Source organism: Heterocephalus glaber, unplaced genomic scaffold, assembly GCF_053883595.1.
Source record: "Heterocephalus glaber isolate CG9 unplaced genomic scaffold, H.glaber_assembly_v1.0 deba00000901, whole genome shotgun sequence".
Classification (NCBI taxonomy): domain Eukaryota; kingdom Metazoa; phylum Chordata; class Mammalia; order Rodentia; family Bathyergidae; genus Heterocephalus; species Heterocephalus glaber.
Genome location: NW_028258171.1, coordinates 9,116,994 through 9,129,320, shown reverse-complemented (window position 1 = coordinate 9,129,320; position 12,327 = coordinate 9,116,994). Strand labels below are relative to the sequence as shown.

Below are 12,327 nucleotides of genomic sequence, written 5' to 3'. Positions count from 1 at the left end.
ATGCTCTTTCACGTCACAAGATTTCATAATTTTCAGAGTTGGAAATTAGAATTTTGAGGGCAAGCTAACCTCCCATGCTCCTCCAATAACAATAATCTAGTATTAGATTTGGCTGTTAGTCACAGAAAACCCAGAAAAAGAATGATGTAAACAAAATAATAATGTTATTTTTCCACAAGTAGAATACAAGAACTATAAATAGTCCATTTCAGCAAGTATAACTCTGTGGCATCAGGTAGTCACTTTCAAAAAAAAAAACTCCGCTGGATGCTTGTCTTTGATTCTGAATCAGCTCACGGCCAAAGATGAAAGTTGGTAAAAATGGGCAAACATGTTAAAAATTCAGGGTGCTGCTTGCTATAAGGACATTTCTGCATGGAATACACTGGCAAGATTATAACTGAATGAAAGCTGAAAATGTTGTGTTTATCCGGAGCAACCACGTGGCGATTAGTAACTTGGAGTTCCTTCATGGGAGAAGAGGGATTTATCTTTAGGGAATGAGCAAGCTCTGACACACTGTGCTCCATCTGCCTGAAAACCCACCAGGTTTTCTTTGTACACGCTCTTGTCCCGACCTTTATCAGAGTATGTACAGCGGTGTCGTTTATTCTCAGTTAGCTGTGATAAGCTCTCAAAATGGGTAATTTATACCTTTCCATCTATCACTAAAAAAATTAAAGAAAATAAAAGTTTTCCCTCAATGATAATTTGCAATCTTCTTTAGTTCATTTTAATTTCCCTGTTTCATTACAGAAATGTTTTTCATTTTTAAAATTACTTATATTAAACACAATATTTGTTCAGGGCAAAAGAAACTCACTGTGAAGTATTTAAAATTAAAATTTAAAAAGGAAAGCATTTTTTACTGTTATTACTCCCAGTCCCACTCATAGTTAATGTTAAGTTTCATGTATTTCCTTGTGTAATTCTAGACACGCACACATACACACACACAAAGTACTGTTTCTACACAGTTGGGAATATTCTCTCCACTTCATTTTTTACTCAATAATAAATTTGTATTTTAATGAGTACATTTAATTTAATTTTAGGGTCCATGTTTTCAAATATTCATCTATCACTTGATATTTATACTGTTTCTACTGGCATACTATTACCCACGGAGTAGGATCATTTTCTGATATTCTTATATTTATGTGAGTGAAATTAATTTTAATCATACTTGTTAGGTCAGAGTAGTTCATAAATTCTCCAAAAAGGAAACTTGTCCCAATGCATCCTTGCAGTCTCAGCTATTAAACTTCAGGGATATGCAAAATTTTTAGTATTTCTCACTGTCCAATAGATAAAAATATATTCTTCTCACTTTTATTTATATCATTACATTAAAAATTTACCAATATTTTCATACACAAAAGGCCATTTGTATTTCTTTTTTTCTCAATTTTGTATTTGTGTCCATTAGCTTGTTCATTTAAAACACTTATATTGTTCTTATATATATATATATGGAAACTACCTCAGGCACACTCACAGTGGTCCACCTCCTCCCACCAGGCTTCACTTCCCAGCCTCACACCCAGCTATAAACCAATCAGGACTAACCCAGTACCACACACCCAGGGTCCAGTCACCTCCCAAAGCCCCACCTAGGAGCACATGAACATCAGGATGTAAGACACAAAATACACACACATGCGCACACACACACACACACATATTTCTGTACTCTTAACAATAAGTGGACCTTAAAATCTGTAGATCTCAGGGAAGGGGACTTGTGTGATCCTTACAGTGATTATTAAGAAAAATGATATTTGTTCCACTGTTTCGCATTTATAGTGATCGAGCAAAGCGATGGTGGATTAACAGACTGCACAAAAAGACAAAACAAAGAAATGACATCAAATTAATAACAATCTTTTCTGTGCTTAGCATGTTAGGGTCGTTATACCTCAGGAATAAAAACTTGTTAACTAACCAGGCTGAATTAACCACTTAATCACAGTGAGCTAATCTCTTAAAAATTATTCAAGTTTAAATCTTATAAAAATAGAGTGGTTTGTGGAGTTGAGCTTAAAGCATTTATAAAGGTTTCAGCCTTGTTAGGATGTGTTAACATGTATTTATTTACTCTTATAATTAAAACTGCCCAGAAATAATTCGTATTACCTTTATAATTATTACTCAAGATCCTTTGGGAGAAAATCTTGTAAAAAGAACAATGTATTATTTAAAGGTTTTTTGTTTTTGTTTTTTTTTTGGTACCGGGGATTGAACTTGGGTCCTTGCACTTGTGCAGCAGGCGGCTAAACCACTGAGCTAAATCCCTGGTCCCTGAAGATATTTTTAAAAAATTTTTGCCCATAGAGTTTATTGGTACATTTTAGGTATAAAATACAGTTACATTCATCATTGGGATCTTGTACCATTATATGAGTATCTTGGTTCTTATTTTTTTTCCCCTTCCCCTGCCCTCCCTACACCCCCTCCACCCTTCCCTATTTGCAAAGACTTTGTTTCCATTTTTCTCCTCTTCTCATATTTTTTCTTTTCCCTTCTTTCCATTCCCCTACCCCTCCCAATTCCCCTGCTTCTTTAGACCTTTTCTTCCTATTACACAATGTCAATTATACTTTGTTAAAATTACAATATCAAGATCTAGGAGATATTACCATAGATTTTACAGATTTTACAGAATTTAAAAGGATTCAGAAAGCATATTACAAAAATCTTTTTTGAAATAAATTTGACAACTCCTAAGAAGTACCTTGGAAGACAAATTAATGAAACTATCTCTGGAGGAAATATAAAATTTGAATAGCACCTATTAAAGAAAGTATATTCCTAGCTTGAAAACCTACCTATATGACAACAATAGGCTCGTATACATTTTAACTGATTAAATTAAACATTTAAAGCAGAAAAAAGAAGGAACAGTTCTCCCCTCATTCTAGGAAATCCACATTGTGCTAATACTAAAACTGGTAAAGATAATAGAAGAAAAAAGTATGAACATAGATAGAAATTTGTTTGGTAAAACAATATTAGAAGTCAGGTCTGGCAGGATATAGAAAGTGGTTTTATTATAGGCATGGGAGTGTTGGTTCAGCCTTGGAAGATCCACTCCCAAAAAGTCATCATTTTAACAGAGGAAAGGAAAAAGTCATATGATCCTGTCAGTAGTTGGAGAAAAAGTATTGGACTAAATTCTACAGCTCTTCATGGCAAAAGCTATCAGGAGATTAGAAGTAGAACAGAACCTTCTCAACAGATCAAAGACATGTACTCCATACTTCCAGCAAAATTCCTTATATGAATGGAGAAGATACAATGCTTTCTCCCTAAGGTGGGGAACAAGGGTAGATATCCCTACTCTTCATCTGTCTGTTAAACTTTGAAACATAGGCCCAAACCAAAATAGTCGGGCAATAAAATGACATAATTAGGATAGGATTGGCAAGGTAGAAGTAAACTCTTTATATGCAGATGAAATGATCATCTACAGAGTAAATACTAAGAAATCTCTAGGAGCACCTAGAACTTATATTTGAATTTAGCAGGATTACAAAACACAAGGTATATATAAAAATTCAGGTCTATGTATACTTGCTGTAAATGAAGAATTGGATATTGAAATTTAAGTTACATAGTAGTACAAAGGGCCTAGAAAAGTAAAAAGAAAGAGGAAAACAAACAGTGTCGAAAGACATTCAGAGCCTAATTTTGAGACTTCCTCTAAAGCTACAGTAATTAAGGCAGTGTTGGCGTAAGGAAAGACATATAGATCATTGGAATGAAACAGAGAATCTAGAAATAGAACCACACATATATGGTCCACTGAGTTTTGAAAGATTATTTTGCATTAACATTTTATAGCACATAAACTCAATTCAAGAGCTGAGGAAAAGATAGTGTTTTCAGCAAATGGGACTAGAACACCTGGTATCTGTATATAAATAATTAACCTCACCCCTTTATTTCCATACATAAAAATAACTTGAAAGGCTCTATAAACCTAAATATGAAAGACTAAAAGTATAAAACTTTAAGAAGAAATTATAAGGGAAAATGTTTATGAATTCAGGGTAGGCAAGAATTTCCTAGGATATAAAAAACATGATGTATAAAAGACAGAAATTGATAAATGAGATTCCATCAAAATTTAGAACTTTAAATGACATCGTTAAGAAAATGAAAAGTAGTCCTTAAACAGACCATATTTATAATCATATAACCCATGACCAAAATATATAAAGAACTCTTACAGCTCATTAAAAGACAACCCAATTAAAAAGTAGACACAATAAGATGATAAATAGCCAGTACAGCACAAGGAAAGGTGTGCAACACTAGAATCAGAAAAGTACTAATCAGTACAATAACAAGATTCAATTATACATTCATTAGGGAGATGAAGTTAAAAGTTTTAAAAGAACAAATGTCAGCTTAGGTGTGAACCAGTTAGAACTTTCTAATACTGCTAATGTGAATGTAAAATGATAAAACCATTTTGGAAAAGAATATAGAAATTTCTTGTATTACTGTTAAGAACCAACAGTCCTGTTCTTAAGTTTTTACTTGAGAGGAATGAAAACACATAGATTTTTACATACTCACAATAGATTTTTACATACAAGTTGACTATCCCTTATCTGAAATTCTTGAGTCCAGAGTGTTTCAGATTTTTGTTTGAAATCTACTTGATCTGCAAAGAGGGTAGCTACTCCTGCTTTTTTTTTTTTTTTAGGTTCATGTCACATGGAGTATTGTTTTCCACCCTTTAACTTTCAGTCTATGAGTTTCTTTTTGAATTCAAGGTGTTTCTTGTATGCAGCATATTGTTGGATCTTGCTTCTTGACCCATTCTGCCAGTCTATTTCTTTTGATTGGTGAATTGAGATCATTAACACTGATGACTATAACTGATACGTATTGACTTGTCATTGTCATGACTTTTTCTGTTTGTTGGATTCACCCCTTTGCATTTAATTTCTTGTCACACCAGATGGATTCATTCTTCTGGGCTTCCTGGGGTTGTGATCCTCATTGTCTTTTCCTAGGATATTGTCTAAAATTTTTCGCAGTGCTGGCTTGGTATTCATGAAGTTCCTAAGGTGTTCTTTGTCATGAAAGTATCTTATTTCTCCACCAATTTTGAAAGATAATTTTGCAGGGTACATCAATCTGGGTTAGAGGCTGTTTTGTTTTAGGGCTTGAAATACACCACTCCAAGCTCTTCTTGCCTTGAGGGTTTGCACTGAGAAGTCTGCTATGATTCTGATGGGCTTTCCTTTGTATGTGGTTTGTTTCTTTTCTCTAACCACTTGTAGAACTTTGTTCTTCTGTTGGGTTTCTGGAATCTTAACAATTATATGCCTATGTGTAGTTTTTTTTTTTTTTTTTTTTTGATCATGGCTAGTTGGAGTCCTATATGCCTCACTTATCTGTGTGTCAAGTTCTTTTCTCCTGCTTGGGAAGTTTTCTGCCATCACTTCTGTGAACATGTTTTTTTATGTCATCTGTATTCTCTCCTGTTTCTTCCTTGACTACAATCAGTCTTGTGTTATTCTTCTTTGTATCGTCTAGCAGCTGCTGGATTGATTTCTCATGCTCCCTTACAATTTTAAAGAAATTTTTCTTTTCCTGGTCATTAATTGCAATCTTATCTTCTATATCTGAAATTCTGTCTTCACATTGGCTCATTCTGCTGCATAGACTTTCAATGGAGTTTTTAATCTCTTGGAAATCTGTTTGCATCTGTTACATGGATTCCATTTGTTTCCTATATTGGGATTCCATCATTTTCCTAAGCTCCATTATAGATTTATTAATCATGTCTTGCACTATGAGGACAATCTCTGCTGTTATCTGAGAAATTATTTCTGATTTCATTTTTTCCAGATCCTCCTTTGTTGCCAGTTCAGGGAGTCCAGGTGGTTGAGTATCAGAGTGTTCCCTGTTGTTTCCCTTTGGAGTTGCTGTAGGTGATCTGGAAGTCTGGTTTTGAAACTTGTTTATGTGTCTTCCCATTTTGATGGGGGGTGTGTGTGTGCTGATGGTGCCTGCTCTGTTCACCTCCTGTGTGCTGGCAGGGGGTGGTACAGTGGCCAGGAAGCTTCCCTTTGTGCCCTGGAGTGGCTCACCTCCTGTGTGCTGGTGGGGTTAAAGTTATTTTTAAATGGCAGTTAAACTTCCTTGGGAAAAGACAGTAAGAGACCTAAGCATAATTTTCTAGTTTTAATTTAAACATCATTAATAGCTTTAAAATAAAAACTAAATACTTTTGTGGTGCAGCCTGCTCACCTGTCTGGTTCTCAAATATGCCTGGAAAGCAATGTCTAAAATGGGCTTTTAGCATTTTAAAAACTGACATGCATTTTATAACTAACTACACAGTGTACACCAATTTTTTAATTGAAGTCAATCAGTAAAAAAATTAGATGGCAGGGTATATTCTCATAATTAAGCTGAAGAAAGCACTAATTTTTTCTGTAGTTTAAAGTATATATATATATTTTCATCAGATTGCAAATTTTAAGAGTGTAAATATATTTTGCTATTACTGTATGTGTATGTGACTGCTCAAGCACTTTGTTAGGAAATTAGGATATTTTAGAATGGTACACTGTGCATTCAAATGAAATGTGCCTATTCGTCATTATAAGAAGTATATTTTGTAGTCATAAATTACCACAAATGCACAAATTAAAGTTTAAACAGACTGAAATTTGTAAAAAAAAACAAAAACAAACCTTTGTATTCTTCACTACCATGCACTCAAAAAAAATCAATATTACTACCTTTGATTATTCAGTAAGAATGATCAATTCTTCAATTCTTGAAGCTTCAACTTTTGTTTGTTCATTCATTTTTGAGACAGGGTTTTACTATGTAGTTCACCCTGTGCTTGACCTCACTATGCAGCCCAGGCTGGCCTGGAACCCACAGCGATCCTCCTGCCTCAGTTTCCCATGTGCTGGCATTACAAGCATGTGCTACCACACTTGGCCCACAGCTTGAAAGTTTTTAATGTTTTATTGACAAGATAGAAATTATCTACAAAATATTTCTATTACTTATTAAAGTACCAAGATTCTCTGAAAGAAAAAGACTTGTGTAGTAGAGTTTTTTGCTAAACTAACCACCTTTGTATTGAATATAGCTTTTAGGCAAAATATACTCCATGGGCACTGATAAATATTTTTCTCAAAAATGAATGAAATGAGCCAGGAAGCTGCTTGACATTATTTATTATTAATTACTAATTCATGTTTTTAAAATGAAACATAGAATTTGAAAAAATTTTCCCATGTAAGCACAATGACATCTCATAATTTACACACTCTTCTGAAGAGGTTGGTGGTGAGATTAATTGTGATTTTATATCTATATCTATATCATGTCTATACATACATGTAAACATATGCAACATATATAATGCTGTGTGTGAACATTTGGTAAATTTGCTTAATTCAATGAATTTGTTTTCCATATAATGAATTCATGATGTTACAAAATCATTCATGATAAAAAAATCAGTTCAAAGAGCAAAACACACCAATGAGTTTTGATGTAACTGAATATAGACATGTTGTTCATGTTTTAGATTATGCTTTCCAAAGGAACATTTTAGTAATGACCTTGTACAGTTTTAATCTCTTTCAATCTCTTTCATGTGCAATTACATGAAAAAGCTGTTGAAATATTCTCCCTTTCTGACTAAATATCAACATGGGACTAGATTTCCTTCATGTATTGCAAACAAAGCAACATAATACAATGCTTGCATGCAGAAAATGATATAATAATCCACCTAGCACTGTTGCCCTAAACTAGATATTAAAGAGATATACAGAACTATAAATCAATGCCACTCTTTTTTATTTTCATAGTGGAAAATATATTTTTCTGATTCAAAATGTTACTAATGTTAAAATGCCATACACTTATTTTTATAATATAAAGTAAGATAATACATACTTTAACATGTTGTTTTAACTTCTAAAGCCATAATTATGAATAAATGTAATCCAAATAAACAAAAAAACATTTGAGGTCCTCGCTAATTTTGTAGAATATAAAGATGTGCTTTGGCGAAAAGCTTATAAATGTTGGTTTGTGTCATAGTCTCTCTTTCTCTGTTTCTCTGTCTCTCAGTCTCTCTCTCTGTACACCTTATCCTCCTCCCCTCTTACTGAATCACTTTGTATTAATAACATAATTTCCATATTTGGAAGGATTAGGTTATTCTGATAACTCTTTTTCCGGGACCTATTTTTATATTCTGAAATGCTTCTTTTTCCAAATCTTCTTTTTCCAAGTAATACTTCTGTATTATATTGTGATATTGAAAGAAAACATGATACCTTAATTGGAATCATGATTAAACTTAGATTATAGCTGAGATATATTTTCTTAAAGGGAATTAAAATCTCTCTGTACAAAAATATGTCTTTTATTTCTTTAAATAGTCTTTATTTCTGTACTTGTAGATTTTGAAATTTAAGTGAAAATAGAACTGTAGATTTTATAAAGGAAATATTACTAACTTCAGCTCATTACCATTGTGACAGTGCACACCTGTGATCCCAGGACTCTTAGGGAGACCCTGTCTCAAAAAACTTTTTTCAATAGTGGGCTGAGGATGTAGCTCAATGAGAAAGCCCTGGGTTCAATCCCCAGTATCACAAACAAACAAACAAACAAAAACCGAAGTTTAAAAAACACACATTGCCTTTGTTATACATTTTACTTTTATAGACATATAGCTGATGAATTTATAGACTACTTGAAAGCAAGAAGTGTGCCACTTTACTCTTTTGTATATTATATATACATAGGAAGTGTTGATTAAACATTTAATATTGCTTTTTGTTTATTGATGTCTAAGGAACATTTTAATTTACAATTAAAGAGAAACATGAATATATTCATACTGATATTTTAATGATATGGATAACTTTTTAAAGATTAAATGTCAGTAGAACATAAATCTTAATTCACATTTCATGAAGACATATTGATAATAGCAGTATTATAGGATTTCAGACATTAGTTTCATTTTCCATGTTTTATCATGTATATTTGACCAGAAGAATTTATTAGCTGTTTCTCAATTTCAAAATAAAAGTTAAAAATATACAATTAGGAGGAGAGACGTAAAACCAAATCCTTTTTACTTGCTGTTTTATATCTCTTTACAGTATCAGCCTGTAGCTTTTATTCAGGTTTTTTAAAAACTAAAATACACAAAATTTAAGTTGAATGCCAGTCATTATTGCTAGCAAAATGAAATCATTGGCACACAGCTGTGTTTAAAAGAATGGCATTGTTTATAATGAAATGTTTTAGATAGTGAAAGTGTTTTGGCAGTTTAATGGAAACATTCTCCTTGAAAAAGTTTACACATTTTTCTGAAAATAATTATTGATGTAAAGTACATTCTAATTATCAAAATAGGCAAATCATTTGTAGGCTTATTAAAGCAAAGCTATTAAAGAAAAAAAACTCTTTGAAAAACCAGGTGTATACAATTATACATAATCTCAATAAGCTATTATGATAATATGACTGAAGTATCCAAATCAAGTCGGAAATTTAAAATAAAATAATGAAACATGTCCAAAAAGAAATGAGAGTCTACCTAGAGCACAAAATATCTTGCAAAGTTTGGAAAATGTGAAAGACAATTTCAAATGCTTAACAAAGAAAAGAGAATCCATATTTCTAGGGTACTTACTGTGGATATTTAACTCCCTCTCTGTTAGACTTTATGTTAGCGTACATACCGATCAATCTATTGATGAATCCCATGCAAATGAAGCTGAATTACAGGTACTATATAATGATGATGTTTCAATTAAACTCCTATAATTCAATTAGGCATATAATATTTCTAGAAAAGTTGTTAGTAATTTGATTGGAAAGGCAATGTAGCAGCTCGGAATGCAAACTTCAAATAAGTAACTACTATTTGATTTTTTTTTTTTTTTGGTGGGGAAACCAAACTAAAGTAACAATCTCTGTCGATGTTTGCTCAGATCAGGTGGACCAAAACAGCAGGAAGTGCCTCTGACAGATTCCAAGACTCCAGTGTCTTCAATGAGACGCTAAGGATTACAAACATTCAGCGACACCAAGGAGGCCGGTACTACTGTAAAGCCGAGAATGGCCTGGGGTCCCCCGCGATAAAGTCAATCCGAGTGGATGTGTACTGTAAGTAAAGTTCCCCGGAATTTGATGCAGCCTAACATGGGTTTCTTCGGTCCAACTATGATTTTCTGAAAAGTAATAGAGTTCTCTCCCGTGGAGAATGAAAAAATGCATCAGATAATCATAGCTATGTTAATACATTTCTGAGGAAAGAAATCGTCATTAGAAATTTTCGTATTTTATGATGAAATTATGTATTATTATAGAACATGTAGAAACCCATGGATATTAAGATTACTATTAAGACTATAATTCCACCAATAGCATAATGTTTGATATATATTTTTTTCCTTTCTATTTTTGTGACGAAAGCATCATGTATATGTACTCTTAGTTGTGTTAGTTTGTGTTACCGATGTATAATTACAGCTACACTTCTCTATTTTTAAATGCACAGCAAATACGTAAGAAAACTTAACCCGAATTGGCTTGTAAATGACCAAAGTCTCTGCGTAGAGTCTGTCTTTGATCCAACCCTGATAAATGCAGTCAGCACCAAACCTGTGCCACATGATGCCACCTAGAAAGGATTGCTTGACCTGTTGTTGCTGTTGTTCCGGCTTGCATTTTCCTACATTTCATTCTTGTTAATCATATTCAAATTCTTCTTGATCTTCTTGCTTCTTTTGCCACCAAATCAAGGACTACATTCAGTTTGGTCTTTTGCATGGGTGTATGTATCTATTGTCTCTGGGTTTTTTTTTGATCAGCACCTGTTAATTCTACAGAATAGGGCAGACTGTTTGGCATGTTGAAAGGTACATATAACATACTTTAGTCTTTTAAATCCCCAATTGCCCTCCTTATTTTCCACCCCTCTCCCCCCAACACCCTTCCTCTTCTCTTCTACTTTTACCCAATCTACTTTAATTTTGTTAAAGATTCCACATAGGAGAGAAAGCATGCAATATTTGTCTCTCTGATTGTGGGTTGTTTCACTTAACATGACAGTTCTGTCCATTTTCCTGACAATAACATGGCTTCATCCTCCTTTAACACTGAATACTAATCCCTTGGGTGTACACACCACCTTTCCTATTAGTGTTTTTTAAGACATTCCTTTAGTTTTAAGTCTCTTTTAAGGGGGTATTTTTCCTCTCCTTAGAAAAGTAATGCAGATGTAGGGAACAAGTGACAAGTTTGTTTTTCTGCCTGTTTCCCTTTTCGTTCCTATTTCTTTCTGTGCAGGACATGTGCTGAGTACTTAGGAAGGGGATTGGAGTTATACACAGTCTACACATCAGATCATGCAGCGAGTTTCCTTTAGTTATTGAGGTGAGGCGGCAGTGGGTGACAGAGTGGCATTTGTGACTCAGCCTCCACATTCAGATACTTTGTTCCCTCTGTTCTCTCCATTTTCCAGTGCCTCAGGCCTGCCCCCTCATCCCAGGACAATTTGGGTACTGTCAACGCGTGTGCCACTCTGTCCCTGTCACATGAGTGCCCATGGCATTTCTGTATGAATCGCAGCCATGGGGAAGTCCTTGGCCTCCATATATTTCCAGTGATTTTCTTCATATATAATTTTAAATTAAACTAAGTGTGGTTGAATGAATCATTTCAGTGATATAAATTTCTACAGTATATGCCTCTGATTTTTTTTTTTTTGTTATTGTAGCTTGGGCCATTCAGTTTTAGAATATATAGCTTCAATACCTTGAAACCAATTTTATAATCTAAACATCTAAAAATGAATAGGCAGTTCTTCTTTGGTTTTGCTAACTTTTGTTAGGAAAACCAGATGTGATAGTTTGATAGTAAAATATAAGTGGAAACAACTTCAAGAGAAAGATAGAAAAGATATACTCTTTATTTACTCTACTTTGCCTGAGTAATTTCATGCTTTGCTGAGAAAATGTGTCTGATTACAGAATAAAGCCACCTAACCTGCTGGGCAGGTTATATAGAAATGGTATATCTGCTGTATTGTCTTTCTAAAGTCTAAAGACATCTAAAATACATTCCCCACAAGTTTTGAATAAGAGATTGTAACCTGAATTGCTACCAAAATAGGCTTGATAGTAATAAAAAATGTAATGCCGAGATAAAATTCAAATACAAAGGAAGAAAATCACATTCCAGAAATTTCAAAAATTGTCTGTTTCTTGGCTATAAAGCTTTGTGAGTACTGCATCTTCCTACTCTTTT

The 12,327-nt window shown here is 33.5% G+C and overlaps 1 protein-coding gene across 2 annotated transcripts in view; it reads left to right on the top strand.

Moving 5' to 3' along the window:
• The window catches only part of Mdga2 (MAM domain containing glycosylphosphatidylinositol anchor 2), an 801,066-nt gene that overhangs the window by 436,079 nt on the left and 352,660 nt on the right, over positions 1–12,327 (top strand). For both annotated transcript variants that reach the window (XM_004835599.4, XM_087207963.1), the window contains one exon: positions 10,008–10,182. In XM_004835599.4, coding sequence (XP_004835656.1) covers positions 10,008–10,182 — 175 coding nt within the window. The remainder of the gene's footprint in view (positions 1–10,007; positions 10,183–12,327) is intronic.